The sequence below is a fragment of the Phoca vitulina genome, unplaced genomic scaffold (genome assembly GCF_004348235.1).
Source record: "Phoca vitulina isolate PV1807 unplaced genomic scaffold, GSC_HSeal_1.0 scaffold3, whole genome shotgun sequence".
NCBI lineage: Eukaryota > Metazoa > Chordata > Mammalia > Carnivora > Phocidae > Phoca > Phoca vitulina.
Window position 1 is genome coordinate 81,822,337 of NW_022589706.1, and position 26,288 is coordinate 81,848,624.

At 34.5% G+C, this 26,288-nt stretch overlaps 2 protein-coding genes across 11 annotated transcripts in view; one reads left to right on the forward strand and one right to left on the reverse strand.

Annotated features, from left to right (window-relative positions):
* The window catches only part of TBCK (TBC1 domain containing kinase), a 243,483-nt gene extending 230,406 nt beyond the window's left edge, over window positions 1-13,077 (reverse strand). The window contains exons 1-3 of one of the 4 annotated variants that reach the window (XM_032400950.1): window positions 12,782-13,062; window positions 10,784-10,813; window positions 4,993-5,213 (exon numbers count right to left, since the gene is read on the reverse strand). In XM_032400950.1, the coding sequence (XP_032256841.1) occupies window positions 4,993-5,185 (193 nt within the window). In that variant the 5' untranslated portion in view covers window positions 5,186-5,213; window positions 10,784-10,813; window positions 12,782-13,062. Of the gene's footprint in view, window positions 1-4,992; window positions 5,214-10,783; window positions 10,814-12,777 lie in introns of those variants that run through there. The other 3 variants (XM_032400951.1, XM_032400952.1, XM_032400953.1) reach the window with 3 other exon arrangements.
* Window positions 13,078-13,335: 258 nt separating this feature from the next.
* The window catches only part of AIMP1 (aminoacyl tRNA synthetase complex interacting multifunctional protein 1), a 167,428-nt gene continuing 154,475 nt past the window's right edge, over window positions 13,336-26,288 (forward strand). For 6 of the 7 annotated variants that reach the window (XR_004298893.1, XM_032400960.1, XM_032400959.1 and 3 more), the window contains exons 1-3: window positions 13,336-13,417; window positions 21,691-21,824; window positions 24,144-24,257. Coding sequence is in view for 6 of the 7 variants with exons in the window: in XM_032400960.1 (XP_032256851.1) it covers window positions 13,416-13,417; window positions 21,691-21,824; window positions 24,144-24,257 (250 nt within the window). In the remaining variant the exon portion in view is untranslated. Of the gene's footprint in view, window positions 13,418-16,072; window positions 16,122-21,690; window positions 21,825-24,143; window positions 24,258-26,288 lie in introns of all 7 variants that reach the window. The other variant, XM_032400956.1, reaches the window with a different exon arrangement.

Below are 26,288 nucleotides of genomic sequence, written 5' to 3' on the forward strand. Positions count from 1 at the left end.
TCTGACACTGATAACTAAAAAGAAAGTTCCTGTGCAAAGTTAGCAATAGTGTTCCCCAAAGGGATTGTCATAAGGTTCTCCCAAGTTCAATGTGCACAGGGGCTCATTTAGGTAGAAGGAGGAAAACAAGGAGCTCAAGAAATATCTAGGACGACTGAGTGAATTATCCTGAGAAAATAAAGTCTAGGGAGAACTGGATAGAAGCCAAGACTCCAGTCATATGATGTGAAGCTCCATATAGGCTTCCAGACATAGTGGAAAGAAATAAAAGGCACTTTAGGATACAAGAATGAAGAAATCCTAAGAACTAAGTGGTAAGAGTTTGGGAAGACAGGCTACTTCAAAACTGCAGATGGAAAACAGTAACACTAATTATGATTACCAGCTACAAATGATAATGAGGATCTACTGTATTTCCAAGCTTTGCTTAGAGTGGTTTTGACACTGGGCCAATGTAACAATTGTAAATTCTTTAGAATTTGTAATTGGATTGGTAGTGGTGGGAAGAGGTGTTAAAGGCATTCAGGGATTGACAATACCTATCAATTGTTTGGTGATATAAAAAAACAACAAACCCAAATGATTCCTATAATTTTAAATATTTAATGTCATTGAAGCCATTCATCAAATAAAAACTTTAGCAAAGAAAAAAAATGTTTTTAAAAAACAACAACATACTTGCCAAAAGTTCCTTTCTAAACTTTTGGCAAATGGCTAGAGCTATCTATAAAGTCTTCCGTGGGTACAGTTACCACTTGTCTTCATGGCTATATACAGGCAAATTAGAAAAAGCACCTCTCCTCTCAGAATGAATTAGAGAAGAAGAATTCAGCTCCTCCTTGTCGCATTAGCCAGAGGTTTTGTGCAGAACTCTATACGGTGGCTCTGAATGCGGGTCTCTGAGTCGGTCACTATGTGGTATGGCACACCTGTAGGTACAGGTCGAATCAACTTTGGAGGGTTTATTGCCTTACGTTAGAACTTCTCCAGAACGTCTTTAAATAAAGAAGAAAAATGCTCTCCATGTAGTTGATACTCTGCATAAGTGCTTTTAAACCCTTTCTTTACATTATGAATCTTTTTTGAGAATCTGGTTAAAACTATAGACTCATTAACCAAAAAATGCTTGCGCATACATGTACACACACACAAAATTGTATATATAATTTCATGGTTCATAGATCTCCTGATGCCCATTCATAGGTCCCTGTGGCTCTTGAGTGCTATTTTAAACTGTCAAATTTAGTTTATTTAGATGTTCACCCACAGAAAAATTGGGACATGAAGCTACAGAGGTTTCCACTCAGAGATCAACACAAAAAAGAACAATAAAGCAAATTTAGTCAGATGTGTTGAGAACACTCCCCATAATAACAAATGCAGAATATCTCAGATCCCCATACCATAGAAGTTTCTATATAATGTCTCCATATATCACCTTAACATACAATATATTATATGAACATTATAAAGCTTGTAACTGATCATTTTTCCAGATTTAAGTAAAAATTTAGAAATTAATTTTTTTTTTAAAGATTTTATTTATTTATTTGACAGAAAGAGACACAGCGAGCGAGAGAGAGAGAATAAGCAGGGGGAGTGGGAGAGGGAGAAGCAGGCTTCCCGCCGAGCAGGGAGCCTGATGTGGGGCTCGATCCCAGGACCCAGGGATCATGACCTGAGCTGAAGGCAGACACTTAACAACTGAGCCACCCAGGTGCCCAGAAATTAATTTCTTAATATGTTGCCTCATTATAAATGTAATTTGAAGCAGATCGATTTCCTTCTTTGCCTTGACCTACAAGAAGTCTACAAAAAAATTTGTAGTCCATGTGAAGAAACTATGTATTAATATTATGACTTAATATCTTATTCTTCGTTTCCTTTCTCCCCATCCTGATTATATATTTTCTTTCATGTACATACTGTATACATAACATTATGTGTATGTATATATAATACTGTATGTATGTCAATTTTTTAGAAAAAAGATTATAAGAAATGTAAATTCCTTTAAAAAGAATAAGAATGATTAATTAAGAATGATATTAAGATTTGCTTTCTTAGGAATATGTCAGCAATAAAGAGCCAGCACATCTCTCGAAAATCTGCTATTCCTTTAGGCCACTGGTACCATTAAAATAAACGAAAGTAAATAAAACTTCACAGACAAAAAAGCTACCCCTCTGTGTTCTAAAGTCTCCTATCCCACTAAAATTCTCTATATGGGAGTTTGATGAATATCTACATTCTTCAATGCAGAATTCAACATTCTTTCCTTTGTACTCCCATGGCATAGCACATTGTACATCATCTGCTGTAACAACTATTATTATATTATAATCATGTTTGTATTTTTTTTTCCTCTACTACTTCTAGAGCTTGGGAACTGGGATCCTATCATATTCATCTTCATATATCTGGCATCTAGCACAAGGAGGGCCATAGTAGTAGGCAAGAGATTGTTATTAACACCAGTGGACTGACGTTATATATACCAAAGAACAACGTAAGAAATGTCAGAGTAGACAAGAAAGACTGGTTCCTAAACAAATCTTCAACTCATCAACATCTTTATAACTTTACTTCAATCCTAGTTTTCCATCACCTCTGCCCTCCAAGTTTATTCCCTGTGGAGAGAGACCCTTATGACCTTAACATGGCCCCACCTACATTCTCTCTTGAAAGGTTAGGCCTTTTACTAATATTTGCTGAATAGATCAATCAAAGGCAATCTCGCATAGTAAAGGAGGTCCCAATAGAATAATGTATACTTTAACATGTCTGTGTGTGCATGAATGTGTATGTGTACATACATATGAATATGAAAAATCACAAATTTTTATCATCTGTAAGATAATTAACTCTTTTTACCACCTTCTTTCTCATGTCTCTTACCAGGCCTGACATATCTAAATATTCAAGACACTAGGTATGTGGTAGAGCTCCAAAGTATTTAAGGCATTGAATAGCTCTGATTGGTAGAGGTGTCAATATTTGCATGAATGTACACTTATTTCAGCTTTAAAAAATCTTTCAAAATATGATAAAATGTATTAGTATTCCACCTCTTTACTTACTAGTTGTATGACCTTAGGTTAGTTACTTAATTGCTGTATCTCAATTTCCTTATCTGTAAAATGAGAATAATAATAGTCCCTATTTCATGGTTATGAGAATTAAGTTCATTAAAATATGTAAAGCACTTAGAAAACTGCCTAAAACACAATAAATACTCCATAAATATTAACTTAATAATATTTATTACAAAAACATTTTCTACTCAAAGTCTATAAAATGTAAATGTTTTCAGAGCAAATATTTTTTGAAAGCCATAATCCAGACTACTTGAGAGTATCATTTAGCCTATTTTTCAGCAAAACAAAGAAAACACTGCATTTTTTTTTTTGTAATATTAGGTTCAAAAACATGAAAATGCCATTTTTATAGGCAATATCAGCAAGTATATAGGGTTAACTTTCACAAAGTATTTTGTTAGAAAAATTAAATACATTTCATTGAATGCATTTAAAATAATTTTAAGCAATGGAACCGCAGCATGAAATTAAGTTTCCAAAAATAATTTTAAAATAACTAAAATATTGTCATCATAAACATCTTTAGGGGTGGTATAGATTGAATATTTGTGTCTACCCCCAACCCCATTAATATGTTAAGACCTAATCCCCAGTGCAATGGTGTTTGGGGGTGGGACCTTTGGGAGATAATTAGGTCCTGAGGGCTCTGCCCTCATGAATGGGATTACTGCTTTTATAAGAGACTGAGAGAACTCCCTGGCCCCATCCACCAGTAAAGATAGCTGTCAATGAGGAAGTGGGCCTCACTAGACACGGAATCTGCTTGTGCCTAGTTCTTGGACTTCCCAGCCTCTAGAACTGGGAGAAATAAATGTTTGTTGTTTATTCGTATGATCTTTTGTTATAGCAGTCCAAATGGACTGAGATATGGGATATGGAAGAACCTGACTATACTACTAAAAAGGCAGTAAACACCTTCCTGGTGAAACATTGTCTTTTTAACCAATAGGGTTCAACTTTTCTGCTTTGGTTTTCTAAATGGAATTTTATATGAAAAGACTAATGCAGCTCAAAAAAAAAAAAAATTAGTGACTCCCTTTTCACTTGAAGACAGCCCAAATTATTACTTTCAATCGTAAGATACATTTAAATAGATACTTCCAAAATTCCTGATATTAGAACTTTCATTTCCTTTTTATAGAAGGGAAGAAATATGCTTAAAGACAGGTGGTTTCCCTGAAAGAGAAAATTAAAAATCCTTATTCTCAGATCTGAAAAATATCAATCCCTCAGATGTAGTCATTTGTTACTTTACTCACTCAACCAACATTTATTGAATGCCTCCTGTGTGCTCAGTGCAGTTCTGATTCTGAGGTCAGAGGCAAAAGTCATTAGCCCCCCCCCCTTTATTTTAAGATTTTATTTCTTTATTTTAGAGAGAGAGAGAGAGAGACATGCAGGTGGGGGAGAGGGAGAGAGAGAATCTCAAGTAGACTCCTGGCTAAATGTAGAGCCCAATGCAGGGATCAATCCCAGGACCTGAGATCATGACTGGAGCCCAAATCAAGAGTTGGACGCTTGACTGACAGCCACACAGGCACCCCTATTTTGTCCTTTTCTTCAAGAACTAAGAATCCTCAGGAGAGACAAATTAAATAGAAAATAATAATAAAATATGATAAAAGCTATAAAAGAATCTAGGAAAGGGACTAAGCTCAGATTGTAGGGAATGGAGCATAGTATAATCCAAGAGAGAAAATAGCAGAGTATAAAACGAGGGACATGTGAGGGGCTAAAGCAATCAGGAAAACTTGAAAGACTGAGTTTGGATGGACTGAAGGTGAAGGCATGCAAGCACACACATACTGATTACTGTATGTATTCACCACGTATCTGTAACCTAATCAAGGTAACAGAATAAAGAATACAAAAACAGAAAAAAAGAACAACTTACCATGCTTTCCCCTAGAAATATCCACATACTGGCAAAGTCTGGGATGAGTGATGGTCTTAAGGATTTGAAATCGCCCTAAAATTTTGATGGAATTTGGTGTAAGAGGAAGCCCATTGCTTCCACAAACATCATGTGGCAGAGCCGAGGCAAAGAAGGTAAAGGCACCCATTTCAGCATCCTTCAGGGGAAACATTTCAGAGTCCTCGATCTTCTAAGATAATCTGGAAAAGGAGATAATTTTATGACAGATCAACCAAAAATTAAGCCAGTGTTTTCTAACCTTAAATATGATTAATAATATATAACTTGGAGGAAAATGCCAATCAGAACACTTCACTGTAAAATATATCAAAGTTAAAAAATTCCAAGATAATATCAAAGAGGAAAAACCACCCAATCATAATTTACATTGTAGTTCTAAATCATAATCAAAGATTTTCAATGGCATAAAAAGGAAAATATAGAACATTCCCTTTTCAATGACACCTGACGGTTTTAATAGCTTAGAGGAAATCTGTTATTGCATATTTATATCAACAAGGATCTTATGTTTACCTAAAGCTTGAATAGAGAAGAGACCATCAAGACCATCAAGAACTTTTCCTTCTCACAGAGAGTAAAGTCAGGAAAGAGGAAATAAAGATACCAACCATTAACTTTAAATTATCAGGGCCTCTATTTTTTTTTTAAAGATTTTATTTATTTATTTGTCAGAGAGAGAGACAGCGAGAGAGGGAACACAAGCAGGGGGAGTAGGAGAGGGAGAAGCAGGCTTCCTGCTGAGCAGAGAGCCCTACGAGACCCTGGGATCACGACCTGAGCTGAAGGCAGAGGCTTAACGACTGAGCCACCCAGGTGCCTCAGGGCCTCTATTTTGATAGTAGTAAAAATTAAACTAGATAATAGAGGCTTCTATAATATTACTTAATGAATCAATTTTTGTTTTTGTGCTAGGTACTTTACATGTGATCTGTTTTAGTTATTTATTTTTTAAAAGATTTATTTATTTATTTGAGAGGGAGAGAGAGAGACAGAGAGCGAGAGCAGGAATGGGTGGGAGGAGAAGGGCAGAGGGAGAGGGAAAAGCAGACTCCCCTGTGATCTGGGAGCCGAACATGGGACTCAATCCCAGGACCCAGGGGATCATGACCTGAGTGGAAGGCAGACACTTAACCGACTGAGTCACCCAGGAGCCCCTACATGTGACCTGTTTTAATTCTCTCAACAACCTTCACAGATGTTATTGCCCCTGGTTTATAGATGTTTCATATATATATATATATATATATATCTGGAGTGGTCCTATTGACATGGCCTCCAAAGCAAATAATGCCCCAGACGAAGTAACCTGGAAATTAAGGAACTTGCTCCAAATCAATCTGAATCACATTAAGGTAATCACAACAAAAAAGGTCCTTAGGCAAAAAAAAATCTTTCTCTCACCCAGGTGTCTCACTAAAAAGATATTCTATTGCTCAAGCACTGCATGCTTCCCTTCTCAGCTTTCAAGATAAAAATGTTGGAATTCAAAATAGAATAGACCACTTTTCATGTCTGTGCAGAAACCTCATTAAAAACATTAAAAAGAAACATTTTAAAATGTATAAACTCATAATAAGGAAGAGAACAGAAAAGGGCCATGAGCTAAAGAAAGAGTTCAGGGGCGCCTGGGTGGCTCAGTCGTTAGGCGTCTGCCTTCGGCTCAGGTCATGATCCCAGGGTCCTGGGATCGGGTCCCGCATCCGGCTCCCTGCTCGGCAGGAGGCCTGCTTCTCCCTCTCCCACTCCCCCTGCTTGTGTTCCTGCTCTCGCTATCTCTCTCTGTCAAATAAATAAATAAATAAAATAAAATAAAAAATCTTTAAAGAAAGAGTTCAAAAAACTCCAATATAGCATTTTGCATACATAGGAGTATTGTCATAAAAAGCAAAAGAAAGAAGCTACAACCTATATTACAGTCAAGAGGTGTGTTGGGCCTCTTCAGATTCAGAGGCTTCAGATCAGAGAAGCAGAAATAATGGGGAACATAAGTCAGAAGAGGGTTTGAAATGAGAAAGATAATTTAAAGGGCTGAAGAATAAAAGAGTTAACTCTGCCACTGGCCTTCCCAATACTGGGTAGTTATTTATCCTCAAAGGAAAAAAAGTTAAATTTCTTCCCTAGAAATTAAACCGTGTGGGAATTACAATAATAGCTGGTAGCAATGGTGACAAAACCTAACTGTTCTTAATTCTAGAATTTGTAGGACCCCAGTTAAGATTTATCTACCCAGCCATCCTAAAGCACAGTACAGCAGTCAACAAGCTTATCCATATACACAAAGCTCTCAGACAGACTTCCTTAACTCTGAAATAATGAACTGTCCAGGAATCACCAGATAGTTGAAGAAAGACTACATTATAATGGGCAAAAAATAAACAAATAAAAAAAATCTGCCCTGGAGGCAACTGAAATAACTTATGGAAAAGAAAACAACAAAAACCAAAACTGGCTGAAATATATTTAGAAAAATTTGAGACGACATTACATCAGGCAGTATGGTAAAACATATTTCACAAAAGAGTAAAAAAGGAATTGCTGATACAGATGAACAACCTCATTAATATCCAAGAAGTTGCTCATTAAAACTACATGAGAATTTATACCTGCAAGATAGTAAAAATTAAGAAATTTGATAATATGGGGCGCCTGAGTGGCTGAGTCGTAAAGCATCTGCCTTCAGCTCAGGTCATGATCCTGGGGTCCTGGGATCGAGCCCCGCATCGGGCTCCCTGCTCGGCAGGAAGCCTGCTTCTGCCTCTCCTGCTCCCCCTGCTTGTGTTCCCTCTCTCGCTGTGTCTCTCTCTGTCAAATAAATAAATAAAATCTTAAAAAAAAAAAAAATTGACAATACATAATGTTAGGAGGATATGAAGCAGTAGAATGTAAACTAATACAATCACTTTGGAAAACAGTCTGACGCTATTTTGCTATTCCATTCCTGCAGAAACTCCTACACACATTTAGAAAGGGACACATACGAGAAAGATCAGCATGGTATTGTTCCTATTATTCACAAACTGGACACTATTTAAATGTCCAAAGACAGGTGAATGGTTAAGTATATTGTGGTACATTCACCTGATAGAAGAGTATACATGAAAGAAAATAAGCAAATTGTAGCAACAATTAACAGCATTGATGAATCTAGAAATATAACCTTGAGTAGGAAAAAAACTGCACATAAAATGTATGTCAATATTCATAATATTCAACAAGAAAAGCTAAAAAATAATTCAGGAATACGTTCATATGAGGTAATATTATATTAAAAAAGTAAAGAAATAGTAATAATAGTAAAAAACTGAGGACAGGGTTACCATTGTATGAAAAGCAGGAGTGAGATTAGGGAAGATCCCATAAGAAGCTTCAAAAATCTTGAGTAATACATTAGTTCTTAATAGGTGGGTAAATGGTTGTTCATATTATTATTATGCTCCATAATTTCTATATTCCATATCTGTATATGTGTGTGCTATAAACCACATATTTCATATTTTTTTTTAATTTTAAGATGAAAAAATTTAAAAATACAATGAATCGATTTTCAAGGCCAAGAAAATCAATAGGGAAAGGACAGTCTTTTTAGCAAATGGTGCTGGAACAAGATATACATACAGAAAAAAAAATAAACTCAATTCCTACCATTACATCCATGAAAATCTGCAATGGATTATAGACCTAAATGTAACATAAGAGAATATTTTTGCAACCTTAGGGTAGGCAAAGATTTCTTAGGCAGGATAAAAAAAAAAAAAGCACTAACCATAAATGACAAACTGATAAAGTGAACCTCACTGACATTAAAAACATCTGCACATCAAAAGGCACCCTTCAGAAAATGAAAATCCAAACCAAAGATAAGGAAAATGTTATTTTACTTATAAATATATGTATATATACGACATTTTTATCAAATACATATATGTAGGGGCGCCTGGGTGGCTCAGTCGTTAAGCGTCTGCCTTCGGCTCAGGTCATGGTCCCAGGGTCCTGTGATCGAGCCCCACATCGGGCTCCCTGCTCAGCGGGAAACCTGCTTCTCCCTCTCCCACTCCCACTCCCCCTGTTTGTGTTCCTGCTCTTGCTATCTCTCTCTCTGTCAAATAAATAAATAAAATCTAAAAAAAAATACATATATGTATATATATGTGTATATATGATGGCAGACTTGTATCCAGAATATATAAACAATTCCTACAACTCAATAATAAAAAGAAAACAAGTCAATACAGAAATAGGCTAAAGTCTTAAACATATATTTTCACAAAAGAGAACATACAAATAGACAATAAACATATGAAAAGTTCTCAATCATTAATCATCAGGGAAATGCAAAATTAAAACCACAAAAACATTCAATTTCACACCTACCAGAAAGGCGAAAATTAGAATGACTGGAAATACCAAGTGTTGAGGAAAATGTGGAACTGGAGGTAATATACTGCTGCTGGCAGGAGTGTAAAAATGACACAAGAACTTTGGAAAACTTTTTGGGAAACTGTTCTAAAGTTAAAAATACCCTAAGCTTATGACTCAGAAATCCCACTCCTACTATGTATTTACCAAAGAAAAATGAAAATATGTCCATAAAACTAGTTGTATGAGAATGTTCATGTAGTTCTATTCACAACAGCCCCAAACTGGAAGCAATGCAAACGTCACGCAAGTGAATGGATAAATAAGTTGTGGCTTATTCATCCAATGGAATTCTACTCAACAACAACAGAAAAGGAACAGACATGCCAAAATATACGTATCTCAAATACATTATGTTGATGAAAGTAGTCCGAGATAGTTCATATTCTATGACTCCATTTAAATGTAGTTTCAGAACTACATTTCTAAACTAGAGTGATAAAAATGAGTACATAGTGGGTTGGGCAGGGAGGATGGGCTTGGATAGAGAAACATAGTAAATTTTTGGGAAGAGTGAAAATGCTCTATGTCTTGATTGGGGTGGTGGTTGTCACATGGATGTTTACATGTATCAAAACTCAACAAACTACTCACTTAAAATCAGTGCATTTTAATATATGTACATTTTATCTCATAAAAATATAAAAAAGTGAAATAAAATTAAGATACTATGAGAAAGGAAAAATTTAAAATGAGTGGTTGGAAGTTAAATGATTACCAACTTATATAGAAATGTTGGAAAATAAAGTTGAGACAACTGCTCAGAATATGGAACAAAAAGCAAATAGATAAAAACATAAGAAAAAAGATAATAGACCTAATGAGTCAAACCAAGAATCCAAGAACCACCTTATAGGAATTTCAAAAAGAAAACAGAGAAAAATAAAGGAGAATAAATTATGAAAGACAGAATAGGAGAAAATTCCCCACAGCTGAAGGGAAACGTGTACTTCAAATTAAAAAGGCTTATGATATTAAGGAGGATAAATGAAAATACCCACACTGAGACATCTTATCCTAGCTCCTTTCAGTGAGTTCATTGCAAGACGAATGAACTCACAAGACATGTCATCATAAATTTTCAAAGCATCATGCAAAACTAAAATTTTTTAATCACTCCAGAGAGAAAACAAATAGTTTAGGCATCAACAAGTTGTTAAGACTGTCATTCTCATCATTTCATGAGCAATAGTGAAAATTAGAGGACAACAAAGCCTTGAAAGACTTAAGGAGACATAATTCTGTTTCTATATCCTACTGAACTATCAATCATAATAGCAAAAATAATTTACAGCCATATGAACATTACAAAATAAAATTACCATCCACATACCTTTTTGAATAAGTATCCTTAGGATGTATTCTACCAAAAGAGAGGAGAAAAACAAAAAACAGAATATGTGTGGTTAAGAAACAATGTAACTTACCAGATTGTAATCTGTTCAAATTAAACAGAAAGTGATTGGGCTTCAAAGGAACATCTTCAAGCAGAGAAATGGAATGGAAGCTTCTCATACAAAGAATGAGAGGACATGGTGAAGAAAGCATGTGATGCGAGGACTTTGTGAAAAAAGCACATGTACCTTTCCCCCAAAAGTAAACAGAAAGTCCTTTGTAAAAGTGAGGAAGGTCAAAAGCTATATAGGAAGTACCCAATCCAAAAAATAAATCACACTTAACTATGGCATAATTTTTTGTCATCATAGAAGAAGAAAGAAGTCAATTTGATGTTAATATTACAAGTCTTCTCCTTAGTGTGGCATAGGGGTCATGAAATGAAGACAATGGGAAGGAAATGTATCATGGCATACTTTTTGGCCCTGGATTTAGGAATATTTACAAAGCCATAATATTGTAACATTTTACTATTTTTTAGCACACAAAAAAGCAAAAAAATTGTAGTTAAGAAATACAATATAGATATTATTAACCTTGACAATGTATAAGTAAAGGTCCAGATAAGGGAAGGTGGGAGTGGTGGATGTAGTTTCTGCAGTGGTAAAGAAGGTAGAGTCATTACTTTCCTCATTTTACCAAATAAGGAGCCCAAATATATTTTTGGAAATTGACATGAAAAAATAATTTTTATATATTATTTAAAATTATAACATTAACCAATATGAAAAACTAAATTAAATTAAAACTTTGGAGAAGAGAGGTTGGGGATAGTGTGGGTTATCTTAAGAATTAAAAAAAAAAAAGAATGGGCATTTTAACTTATTATTCAACATATAGACCTAAAGTTAGAAAAGATTAAAGGTGGTCATTTCTGATGAAGAGGACTAAGGGTAGGAAGGGGGACACGAAACTGTTGCATTTTATTATGCAATCCTTCTATATTATGCTGTTTGACTTTCAATTAGACAGCCTCTATCAGACAACTGAAAATCAAATAACCAAATAAAGAAAATGCAAATCATTCAAAAAGATAACATACTAGTTAGCATAAAACATTTCATCAATATTCCACTTCAACTACCTCCTAGATGGGTGCACATAAAAAGGTTCATATGTACAAAATATACACATAGATTTGTTCACATTTGGTGAGTGGAAGAAAGCTACTAAAAAAAAAAAGCTGAGGTGAGAGATTAGTTGAGTAAAAACAATGTAAGCAGAGGGGTTTGAAAATTCATTCATTCAACAAATATCTTGAAGCTGTTTGAAGTCAGGTGTTTTTCCAGCTGCCTGGCCAAGGACAGTGACTAAGACACAATCCCTGCCCTCAAAGAACTTTGAGTCGAAATGAGAATGGGGGGGAGGGGTTGATGCTGATTTCATCATGAATAGTTCACACATTTCTTCAACGGGCGAATAATACTAGTTCATTTATTTTATATACATTCCCTCAAAAAAGTTGTCTTTCTGTCCCAAATACAAACAGGAACCAAGGGGCCTTAAAAAGCAACCACTGACAATTCCAATTGTTCACATTCTCCCGCTCCCCAGGGAATGTTACATCTCGACAACTGACTAAACCTTTGAAACCAGGAAACAAAACCAAGACTTTATATCTATGGTAAGTAACGGAGAGCTGATTCCACATTCTCTAGCCTCTTCTTTAAACCTTCCTTTGAAGCAGTGATGCAGTGGTTACTCTCAAATGGCTGCCTACAGTTCCCAAAGGACTCAGGTCAACTCGTGGGGGGGGGGGGGAGCGGGAAGGCGGACATTAGCTAAGGATGCGCACAGTCCTCAGCAGCAAGCAGCTCCACAGGTTGGCTCCCCTTACTGTGGGACAAGCCGGGCCACTCGCTGCACTTGACTTTCCTCTACCTCCCACCAGCCCCACCCACTACGACACACAAAACTGACAAACCCAAATACCTGCCTCTGAGTGTGGGGACGCAGGCGGCCACAAACACAAGGGGACGGAGCTTCTACACAGGGCCCCAGCTTGTTGCTGTGGCTGCTGCTGCGGCCGCTACTGCTTAGTGTACCAGACCCTGCATTTCAGGTGCTTCTACAAAAGAAGCCGCTCCTCGAGCGCCGGGGTTGCCCTTTGCCCGCTAGCTAGAATCCGCCGAAATTTCCAGCTCGGAATCTGGCCAGGAGCGTGAGTCTGACTCTCCACTGACAGCTCCCAGCTCTCCCCGCCCCACCCTCGATTCAGCCGGGCCATTTCCTCTGACCTCACAACTTCCACGACACAACGTTGAGGAAAGACCCAGACGTCCAGCGTTTTGCCCCTTGCCCAAGCTGGTGACAAAATGTAGACACCAAGGAAGAAGTGCAGGGGGATTGGAGTTATTGGTTAAGGAAACAGAAGACGGAGAGCGTGGTGTGGCTGCGCGCAGGAAGGGGGAGACAGAATTTGGAGTTAAATCGGTGGAACGCTCAGGCGTTTGCTGGGGACACCTCGTTGGGTCCTTTCTCAGTGCTGTCGTGTGCGGGAGCGTGTTCCCAACGGCTCCGGACTGAGGCTGCCCCAGTGAGGCTCCCCAGGTTGCCTTGTCCACCGATTCATGTGAGTGACGCCCACCGAGGGTCCCGGGTAGGCTGGTTGAGTTCGAAGGAGTCCCCCTTCCCTTGCTCGACTTGGCGAGATGGGACCTGGCCTGCCGAAACTAGTGGGAAATACGCTCATCCCAACACCAGGCTAGAATTTGAATTCATTCCCTCAATACATGCCTCGTAAATAAATAAATAAACAGAAAAGAAACATTCACGAAAAGAATAGTTTTAGGTCTGTTTTCTATATTTTGGCAAAGGTTGCAAAAACACCCCTGGAGTTATTGCCGGTTACCACTGCTATATAATTTGAGTATCTCTGGGACTCATTGTTCTCAGAATATTTAATTTTTATTATTTACCTTTTTAAAAATTCTGACTTTTGACACGTGTTTTAAATCCTAGTAGGAGTTTTAAGATAGTTCTAAAAAGTACCACGTTATGTAGCATGGTAATAAAGATGCTCTCCATATGGGGTGATTTGGCAGGTTACGAAGCAAATGGAGGAACGAAGATTGGAAGGTTAGATTAGGAATTGATGGTGGGGGGGAGAGAAAAAAGTGATTAAAATTACTATAGTTTATTAATCCTGATGTACATGCTTTTTCTCATATTTACTTTTCTAAAATTGTCATGCATTTTATAATTGTTGTCTTAAAATCACTATGAGCTAAGTGGCACTTGTGACATAGTTGTCAGTGCCCCTACTTGTGCATGCTTGGTCATAACTGTCAATATTGTCATCAGTTCAGTTATGTGTAGTGTTAGTATATAGTAGTTGACTTTAATCTCCATTTTAAGTATCCTTTATATGATGAATTACCATTAAAATGAAAAGTTAGTATGTATGCAGAAATATAGGGAAACAAAAGAGTTATATAAGATAAAAATAGGGCTAAATTTAAAAGAGATTTTTCAAATAATACAAGATGTGTGCTTTTTTTCTTTCTTTTCTTTTTTTTTTTTTTTTTTAAGATTTTATTTATTTGACAGAACGCGAGAGAGGGAACACAAGCAGGGGGAGTAGGAGAGGGAGAAGCATCTTCCTGCCTGCAGGGAGCCCGATGCAGGGCCCTATCCCAGAACCCTGGGATCATGACCTGAGCCGAAGGCAGATGCTTAACGACTGAGCCACCCAGGCGCCTGTGTGCTTTTTTCTTAGTGGTACATAAAATGACAGAGCGTCTTATGATTGGAGCCATTTTACAATTGATGGCATCTTAGATTTGATGAAATACAATACTTACGGCGTCTAAGAAGAATATAAACCTTTACCTAATTGAAGTTCTGAAACAGTGAAATCAGGTGTTTTGGAAGGTAGAGAGACACTTCCAAATTTTTGTAGAATTCCTATATTATAAAGGAAAATTGACAACCTGCACTTAAATCTTCCATTTCAAAATAATAGCTTATTTGTTTATATTTGGTCCCTAACGTTGAAAACCTGGGGCACGGAGTTTGCTATTTAAAAGGAATTACTGGATATAAGACTGATGAATCACTGAACTCTACCTCTGAAGCTAGTAATACACTATATGTTAATTAATTGAATTTAAATTAAAAAAAGGAATTATTGGGGCGCCTGGGTGGCTCAGTTGGTTAAGCGACTGCCTTCAGCTCAGGTCATGATCCTGGAGTCCTGGGATCGAGTCCCGCATCGGACTCCCTGCTCAGCGGGGAGTCTGCTTCTCCCTCTGATCCTCCCCCTCTCATGCTCTCCGTCTCCCATTCTCTCTCTCAGATAAATAAATAAAAAATCTTTAAAAAAAAAAAAAGGAATTATTGGCAATTTAGAATCAGAGTGGGGAAAGACTACTGGGGAAATTGCTGAGATAAAGGGAAGCCATTTGGAAATGACAGAAATCTCAGAAATAGCCTTTTGTATATGTTTTAATGATTAAGATGTCTAAATTCATGTATTTCATAAAATCAGCCTCAGCTTTGATTAGTGGCATCTTACAATGGCTTTTTAGGTCTAATGAAATATAATGAATATTGTCAACAAAATTAATGTTAAGAGGCAGAATAATTTAGATAATACTTTTCAAATGCTTTTTGTCATAAAAATAAAGTCATTTTTTTTTTTTAAAGAGTTTTTATTTATTTATTTGACAGAGAGAGTGAGAGAGAGAGAGTACAAGCAGGGGGAGTGGCAGAGGGAGAGGGAGAAGCAGGCTCCCCGCGGAGCAAGGAGCCTGATGCAGGGCTTGGTCCCAGGGTCCTGGAATCATGACCTGAGGCAAAGGCAGCAGCTTAACTGACTGAGCCACCCAGGCGCCCCAAGGTCATTATTTTTTAATTTAGTAAAGGAAAAAAAAATCTAAACTATCCAAGAATTCTTACTATCCAAACAGAATTAACATCTCGTGGACTGTTTTCTCTTTTTTTCTCTATGTGTTTTATATTTGTAATTACTGTGCGTGCAGTTAAGTATTATTTCTCTGTGTAATTTTTTCCTCTATGTAAGTGTTTTACATTTATGATTACTGTGCATGCAATTAAATATGTCTGTTTTATCTCCTAATCATTAAATAAAATTTAGTGCAGATTAAGCCAGTATTCCCAAACTCTTTTAGAGGATACTATTCTAGTAAATGTTCATAGGTGTTCCTTGGTTAGGATTCTGTGGTTAAATACATTTGGAAACTCTACAGAATTATGTCTTTTATAGAAATTATAGCTTGGACATTAAAAGAGCTAACTCCAGAATCAGACAGACGGTAAGTTTTAATCCTTTTATTTACTAACTAGTCATATGACCTAAGGCAAATTAATTTTAATTCAAATTTTCTTCTGTGTATAATGGAAATAATTACAGTATTCAGAGGTGATCTATGTAATGCATTCAGCCAGCCCATAATAAATACTTTGCAAATTTTATCTGTTATTGTTTTATTAACATTATCATCTGTGAGAAACCCTAAGTCTATTAGCACATTGAAAGCTCTGAGGAGACTAAGGGAACTTAAAAGTTATGAAATTCAACAGGTACTCAATGTAAAGTTGAAAATCACTGTGGAGCAGTTGGCGCACAGTAATGAAATGAGCACTAGGTTGAATGGTGCAAGATCTGTCTGAGCTTTAAGCTTTAAGTTGTTACTAAACTAGCACTGTTGCCCTAAACATAACCTCATTTAAATTTGTTTTTCCAATTTACTGTTTCCCTCATTTGTCTGAAAGCTTAGTGAGTACAAAGAACATGTTTAATTTTGCTCTTTACTATAAACCCAGCACATGGCTCAAAATCAGGAAATATAAGTAAAATTGCAGTCGTGAACTTAAATTTTTTTATAGGGGCCTGGCAGGTAGCGTAAATGGCAGACAACAGGGAGTTTTGCAGTCTGTTTTGCCTTGCTTAAAGCATTCATCTTCAGCTGTTTCGATCATTGTTAACCCTGGAACACAAAGACATCCCTGATCTCTGTGGTGATAGTTTGTAATCCGTAGAAGAGACTAGAGATCAGGACCAAACTCTGAAAAACATAGGCATTAAAGGGACAAGTCAAGTAAAAAGAACTCTAAAAGGAGGTAAAGAAGTAGGAAGTGAAATCAGGTGAAACTATCCTCATTTTATAATTAAGAAAATAAAGCACAGAAAAGTTAAGTAACTTTACCAAGGTCACACAGCCTATTAAGTATGTGATTCAACCACGATTTGTTGGCTATAAATACTGCTCTTCTGCTGGTGCTAGTGATCAATATCTGCATATTGCTAGAAAGTATGGACATAAACTTATGCATACTACTTACATTTTTGAAAGTTTAAAGACAGTTAATTAACACGTACTAGAAAACCTGTTTCCAGAGCTTCTAATTCTAAAAACAATAAATAGCTCTTAGCATTTGAGAAAAAGTTGTGTCAACATATAGACCTGACTAGAAGCTAATCCAAAATATCTCAAAAGGCATGTTAATTTTGACATCATGAATAGTATTGCCAAGATAACCAATTATCTAGGAGTAGAGAAAAAGTAGACACTGGTTAACAGCTAGTGTGTTTTATAATCATTCCTAAGTTTTATTTTGCCAAGAAAACTTGATTATTACCAGAAAAATGACTGTGCTAGCAAAAGATATTTCCTCTCTTCTTTTAATGAGGCTTCCTTTGTAGTGGTATTGCTGATATTGTGGCAGTTAAGGTAGTTACAAGTAACCTATCACTATATGATATATGTTGTAAATGTTGGAAGGTTATTAATTATTGTGTAACCAAATAAGGACTTTGTCATAAGTAATTAGGATGTAGAGTATTTTCAGGTTTTAAATTCATACACTCTTAAGTTTGTGGTTCACTGAATTTTTTTTAAGACTATTTATTAGAGCAGGTTTAGATTTGCAGCAAAACTGAGCAGAAGGTATTTAGTGAATTTTTCTTCTTTTTTTCTTTTCCTTAAACCAGAACGATTTATATCATTTTCATAAAACAGTTTTTCTCTTTGTATTCTTGGCCATTTGTATGCCTTTGGCAAAATGGTACGTATGGCTCATGCTGGATTGCTTTGCCTTCTGAGCTAGAGCTGAGAACTGTTAATATTAGTCCTTAAAAGACTTTCACAAGGCATTCAGAGTGAAATCTACTATATGCCACTGAGTGTTCCTTCTTTGTGTACCAGTTGTTTAAATAATCTTAAGTCTATTACCTTTAGAGTTTCCATAATTATGATGACAATATCTATTTGTAGGGAAAAGTGCAAAGAGTTTCAGTTGACTGTTGTCTTATTGTATTCCCTTGGACAGGAGTCCATGGATATATTTTGTACACTATTATAAACACAAAATTTAGAATTAATGTAAATATATTAAAATTATCACCCCTGTAGATTGTTTACCATTCAGAAAGAAATCAAGGTGTGGCTTAGCCAAATTACCTACTATATCTTAATATCAGTTTCCATAATTTGTATTTTTATTATTTGTTATGTTCTTAACCTTTAAGAAAATGTAAAAATCATAGCTAAGGATCTACAAAATATCATGCCCATAGGTAACCCACACTACTGTGAGCTTCTTGAAGGTGAGGATTGTACATATATCCTTTGTTGTGTTCCCAAAATTGTGCTCAGTGCCTGACATTTTTTAGCTATGTGCCAAAAATCTTGAGTAGTATTCATGGTATCTCATTTTGCAATGTATCAATGCTATGGAATATATAAAATTATCTCCATTTTACAAATGAGAAAACTGAGGCTCAGAGAGGTTAGGTAAGTTGTTGAGGGGCAAAGGGTAGGATTTGATTCAAGGTCTTGTGATTTCCAAGTCCATGTTCTTTTTATTAAATTACTTTTATCTCATTACTCTTGTAATAAGTTCTTAATATTCTAAATAAGGAGGAGAAATAATAATATGTACCTTAAAGTATTGTGATAATTAAATAAGTTAATATTGTGAAGTGCTTAGAAAAAGACCTGGCGGGCACCTGGGTGGCTCAGTTGGTTAAGCGACTGCCTTCGGCTCAGGTCATGATCCTGGAGTCCCTGGATCGAGTCCCGCATCGGGCTCCCTGCTCGGCAGGGAGCCTGCTTCTCCCTCTGACCCTCCCCCCTCTCATGTGCTCTCTCTCTCTCTCTCATTCTCTCTGTCTCAAATAAATAAATAAAATCTTTAAAAAAAAAAAAAAAAGAAAAAGACCTGGCAAATACTAAAGACAAAGTAAACACTAGATATTATTATTACCCAGTAATACCTATCAGGAAATTTGAGATGACTTCTGTCATCCATAATTATTTTATATATGAGTGGTTTATTAGGATCACTGTCCTCTGTCTCCGTTCTCAACATTTTAAGACTTCATGGCCTATGAAGTGCCTGGTTGTCTCAGTTAAGCATCGGACTCTTGATTTAGTTTCTGGTCATGATCTCAGGATTGTAACATTAAGCCACACGTCCTGCTCTGCACTCAGCACAGAGTCTGTTTTTCCCTCTCCCTCTGCTCTCCCCCACCCCCGCTTGTATACTCTCTATCTCTAAAATAAGTAAATAAAATATTTAAAAAAAAGACTTCATGGCCTAAATATGTTTTTCAGTAACATTTCCCTTTGTTATCAACATGTTTTCCTTTTATTTTTCATGTTTTATTTATATAGTTATTTGGTTAAAAAGAAATCCATTTTTACTGAATATTTCAAGTGATATGCAATTCTCAGTCCTAGTTATATTTCAGAATTTAAAACTAGACCTTAATCTAAGCAAGTATTTGTAGAGTTATAAGCAAGTATATAAAATATAGAGGTATATATTTTTTATCAGTATCATTCAAAGTATTATCACTTCCTTTTATCCTATTATTTCCTCTTAGTGGCTCTATGTATGTGTTTAATATATTCAGCTCATTTGTGTTTATGTTTTGAAACATTCTTTCTTAAACTTATGCCTGTGCTTCAATATGTATTACAAAAGTCATATTTTATTTAACTCACTTTTGTAACTGTATTTTGCAGATAGTTAATAGATTTATCAACTCAGTAAAATTATATATTTTTTTTCTCTTAGCCTAGGATTTATGATCTCTATTTTGCGAATTATTGTTAGTCTTAGTTTGAAACTGTTTTTGTGTGTGTCAGGACATGAATTTCATGTTTTGCTGATATTTGTGAGATAACTTTCTGTACCTGTTGGCAAATTTATGACAACTATTTTACACTTAAATCTACTTGTTTCTTATCAGTTAAGATATTAGTTGACTAGGGATTTTTCTAAAGCATATCACTAAGGTCACATTTCTTTTAATATTACCTCATCAAATTTTTCTTTGCTACAAAAGTAAAAGCTAACAAAGTATGCTAAATCAAATACTCCTTACTTTTCTTGGGATAGCTATTTTCACCTATTGAATATATTTGATTATTATGTTAGACTACAATAGAAAGACCTTAAACTGAAAGAATGCTTACTAAGGAGGATATTAAAAGTCCAGAAGAACATGGCTTTTTTTTACTTTAACTTTCTTCATCTGTTTATTTGTACTTTTCTCTAAAATTCTAGAACAACATTTGAGGAACAACAACAGAATATTGTGTTCATGTTTAAAAATTGGCTGAATTTAAAGTTGATATCTTCATTTTCAATTTTTGTACCTTTTTATTTGTTTGCTCTGTATTTTTTTAAACTGTTAAATAATAGTCCGTATAGAAAATTAGCAGTTTACTATGACTTTTTCAGATTAACCTCATTTATATTTTCTTCACTTACTAACAACTTTATTTTTATCAGGTTTTTATTTTTTTCATGGTTCTGTATTATAAATTGTCAGTTTTAGCATAAAGTTTTTTGAGAATTGGTTCTCTTTTTATAAAAAGGTAAACATTTCAGAATGTTCTTTATATAGGATGGATATTGCATAATATGAAATTTTCAAACAATCTTGTATTATTTGTTCATTTTAGCCAATTTTTTCCTTTATCAAAAAATTTTACCATTTTATTGTCTAAAATCAGAATTACTTCAGCAATGCTTATGTCATTGTTATGCTTTATATTATAAATTGAAGTTAATCAGGTAAAAAGTTTGTAGTAGTATTAATGATTAATTTTGTCTTTTGTCAGTGTGACTATTTGTCTTAATATTCAGCAGTTTAAACTTTAACATTATGAGTTAATCTCAGAATGTTTGCTTATACGCATTTTTCTGCACACTGACAGGATGTTTTCTAATTTCTATGAATTATAAAATTAAAATTACAATAATTTTCTTTTACAGGGGTCATAGTATATATGCTGATGTTATTTCTGAGTAGGCATGTCATTAATATTCATATATTCCTAATGTTGATCTTTTTGTCCTTCTTAATTCACATGTTCCTCCTTAAAATTGTACATAGTTAAATAAACAGTAGAATAGTTAAATAAACAGTAGAAATATCCAATATACAAAAAATAAACACTAAGAATTCAGCAATTCTTAACTTTGGAACACAGGGGTGGCACTCATTTATAGCTTAGTTAAGGTTATTGTTATTCTTTTCTCTTAGTATTCCTGTTTTGCATCATAATACTCTGCCATACGTATTTTAAAGCTTTCTTTAAAACTTTCCAACCTAAAATGTGGTTAAATAGCATCTTTTTTGCATTTAGGGAAAAAAAATTGATTGCTTCTTCCAAACATACCGAGGCATTAGTTGTTAACATTTCTGCCGTTTGGTTTGTTGCTCTATGTCAGAAAAGTGTTTTTCTAGTGTATTGAGTTGTTAGAATAGAAGATATTTTTCCTTTCAGACTGCTTGCTCATAGTGTCGTGTACAATAAATCTATTCTTTCTATGGCGTAATTTACCACCTTTTATTTTTTCACTTAGGATTTTCTGCCGTTTCTTGGCAAAAATGGCAACTAATGGTGCTGTTCTGAAGAGACTGGAACAGAAGGGTGCAGAAGCAGATCAAATTATTGACTATTTAAAGCAGCAAGTTGCTCTTCTTAAGGAGAAAGCAAGTAAGAGATTTTGCATTTTTGGAGGAGATACTTAAAATGAATTCCTATATGGACAAGAGCACAAAAACTGTGTTTACCCCATAAATATACTTCATCATCTTGATGGTAACTTTTAGATTCCTTTACTATTTTAATTTTGAGTGAAATAATATTCTGGAATTGAGATAAATTAGAATTGGTATATAGTGAATGTAATGTAGAGAAAACAATGTATTATTTTAAGAGGGCTAAAGGAAAATTAACGTTTAAAATAAGTTCATATAGAATTAAAGATTAAAATGAAGAAAATTGGGTAAAATCAATTATGAACTCAAATGTATCTCCTCTAAGAATATATACTTATATTACCCTCTACTTAGAGCATTTTCTGAAATGATTTTTACATTTTTTCCAATACGTCTTTAAGTTTTACCTAGGAATTGCTATGATATATACAAAAATATCAAATCTGAATTTCTGCTTTTAGGATTTAGGTTGATTTTTGTTTAAATATATTTTTTATTTCTCAATAACCAATGTTAATGATATGATGAAAATCCCCAAGTCTTTTAGAATAACTAATAGAAATAAATGCTTTTCTTTGCTGCATAAGATTGTGAATGGTTACAGAATCATACAGTTACTCTTCAGAATATTTTTTCTTTATTAATTCTTTTTTCTTAATTTTAAAATACTGTTTTAATTATTCCTTTTTTATGTTTTGTAAACATTTTTTCTTTAAATTCTTAAAGGATTTCTTGTTATTTTTCTTAAAATTTTTAATTTTTTTGCCATTAGTAAGGTAAAGATTAGAGATGATCAGTGCTTCTGTGTGAATTTTTTCTCATATGGGTCGCTATTAGCTTGACTAGCATTTCAATTTTGCTAATCAAAAAAAAAAAAAGAAAAAGGAACCCTTGTACACTTACTGCATATTTATTCTTCACCTTTATTATTTTTTGGTAGCCTATCCTGAGTGGTTCTCAGTCCCATTGTTCCTATGTTACAATAAATATTTTGTAAAATCTCTTAATACCCTGTAAAGAAAATATTTCTTAGATAAAATAACCTGCCTATACACATAATTTCAAAACATATGTTAACCGTGTATGTAAGATAGAGGAAAATTAAGAAGAATGTAATATATAAATTGTAGTAATAATGAAAATGTGTATTTTAGTGAGTAAATACTTAGGCAGGACTGTCCTACCAGACATAGGAGAGAGTCCTATGCTGTATGGTTCCCATACATGGAATCACCAAGAATGCAATAGATATAATGCTAATTGGTATGAGTTTGTATTTAGTTTGCCTTTATGTAGGCAACTCTGATACCAAAAACAGCTTTCAGGTATGTTTTTTGTTTATTCAGAATGATGAATAATTCTTTAAGGAAAGCTGTGAACAAAACAAAGTACAATCTACTCTCAATTTATAAGATACTTGATTTATAGAAAATTCAGGGTGTAATGAAAATGTTTAAGAATATTTTGTGTTTATATATAAAAAATAGTGTCAAGGCTCAAATAATTAACAGGATTTTTCGCCTATACAAATGTACAGTGGGTTACTAGAAAATTCTGCAGAATGTGAGACAGCTCTTCATTTTACAAGTATATCTAGCATATTTCAGGACATCTGACATTCCTGACTCCTGCCCAGTAAATGCCCAGAATGACTCCTATTATTTGTGACAACCAAAAATAACTCCCACAGATTTTAAAAATCCTACCTAGGGAGCAGTACCAACCCCACTGAGAATCACTGTTTTTCTTTTATTCTTTTGTATACCCTATTGCTCACCTTTAACACACATATCTTGAGGAAATCTTTGAAGCTATTTCATTCCTTGAATGTTTGGCTAGCTCAATGTCTGAAACATTAGGAGTAAAAGATTATTCAGGTACTTTTACAAGGTAATGATTAAAAAGAAAGAAATGAGAAGTTTTTTTATGGTTTGTTATCATTAGATCTCTGGCTTTAAAAAAATAATATGTCTAATACTTGCCTCATTTTGACAGTTTATCTATGGTTGATACTTTAAGTCCAGTTCTTAAGCTGTCATTAGCATCTTTATAGAAGCTAGGAAATGCTTCATAAACAAATTTTTTCTGTTCTGTTATTATTTCACAGGTTTTCTTGCTTTTTCTCTATGTTAATTAACATTTTATTCTAATAAATATTAATGTTTGCCAATTCCTGACATAAAGGAATTGGCAAACATTTAGTTATTGGTATTATCCTAGTTATGTTTATACTGCTGTGCTCTTATCAGGTAGTGTTCATAAGAAACCTCTTAGAAAACATGGCTATATCTTACCTGGATTTTCTTAATCCTAGTTTTGCAGGCAACTTTGAGAGAAGAGAAGAAACTTCGAGTTGAAAATGCTAAATTAAAGAAAGAAATTGAAGAATTGAAACAAGAGCTAATTCAGGCAGAAATTCAAAATGGAGGTAATTAAATATATAAATGATAGGTTGTTTTGATTTATAATAATTATATCATTAATTGTTAAATTAGGTATTATACTTGATTTCTCATTTTATCCCCACAGTAGCCCTTCTCATGCAGTCTACCTCCTCTACAGAAGAGAAAATGGAGACTTAGAAAAGGCAAATGATCTTGCCTGAGTTCATGCAAAAAGTGCAGACCCCGGGTGCAAACGCCTGTGCTTATAGTGATGTTGAGCATGTTTTCATGTATTTGTTGGCCATCTGTATGTCTTTGGAAAAATGTCTGTTCAGGTCCTGTGCCTGATTTCATTGGATGATGATGATGATGATGATGATTTTTGGTGTTGAATTGTAAAAGTTCTGCATATATTTTGGATATTAAGCCCTTAAGAGATGTATCATTTGCAAATACCTTCTCTCATTCAGTTGGTTGCCTTTTTATTTGGTCGATGGTTTCCTTTGCTGTACAAAAGCTTTTTATTCTGGTGTAGTCCTATCAGTTTAGTTTTGTTTTTGTTTCCCTTTCCTCAAGAGGTATACTTAGAAAAATGTTGCTGTAGCCAATGTCAAATTACTGCCTATGTTTTCTTCTAGGAGTTTTATGGTTTCAGGTCTCACATTTAGGTCTTTAATCCATTTTGAGTTTATTTTTGTGTATTATGTAAGGAAGTGGTCCAGTTTCATTCTTTCGCATGTAGCTATCCAGTTTTCCCAACACCATTTGTTGAAGACTTTTTTCTATAGTATATTCTTACCTCATCAGGGAAATCCTATTGTATGCCTGAAACTAATATAGCTATATGTTAACTATACTTAAATTAAAAAAAAAAATGCTTTTAATCTCTGTGCTACATATTTCAACTTGATCATCACTGTTCCCTATTAGTTATTGAAAATAAGCTGTAATAATATTTAGCTGACATTTATTATGTTTTACTATATGCCAGGCACTGTGTGCCAAGTGCTTCACGTACATTATGTGTTTTATCCTTAAAATTTTGTGTACACAAATGTCCTTGTTTTATACATGAGGAAATAAGCCTACAGGTATAATTTGCCTGAAATCATAATTTTAAGTTAATCAACTCAGCAGGTAATTATCATTTCAATTATTATGTTGTAAATAAAATTTAAAATTTTATTGAATTATTTTAAAGGTGACTAGATAAACTTACATCATTATAAAACAGTGATAATAATAGCTCTATTACAATTTCAAAGTACCATACAGAAAGGCATTTGATTGTATTATACAAAATCCTTCCTAGGTGAGTTAAGGAGGCCCAAGTATAAAGTCTTTCTTACTACTTCCTTTAGAATTATCCTGTCAGTGAGTAAATTATTTTGAGTGCTATAATATGAGCTCCACCCTTAGTGAGCTAAACAAAAGTAAGGAAAACTCAGTATAATGTGTGCTTACAATTATCAACTAAAGAGAACATTGTTTGTCAATCTGATCTTTTCCAAGACAAGGAGATTTAGAATACAGGTACAGAATTAAATAAATAGTTAAAATATTAGCAATATAAAACTGCTTTCCATTTTACCAGTTCTAAAAGATTACCCTGGAACATTTTAAACTTTGATCTTGTTAATGAAATGCTAAAGCACATCAACAGTTTGAATTAATGTATTGCATCCTGTCGAATGGTGAAACATTACACAGGGGTAGATGGAGTGTCACATTACTAGAAGCAAGAGCCTCTAGGGAACTTAAAAATACCTCAGAAAAGTGATCTGAATATTGGCCAGAATTTAAGCCACATCAGAATCCCTCATAAGATTATGTTTTTCCATATTCACTAGGCTATGAGAGTGTTTTTAACATTGCTGAAGGAATTTTCTTCCTTAAAAAGTTGTTTTTTGAAATAGAATTACGTCTCTCCATTAATTCTGATATTGCAATGACTATTATTAAAACACTTTCCCAGTTGATTGTTCAATAATATAAAAGAAAACCTGAGTGAAAAACATGCCATCTTGTCAAACCATGAGAGGATAGTCTCCCGAGACAGACTGCTTGAGTATAAA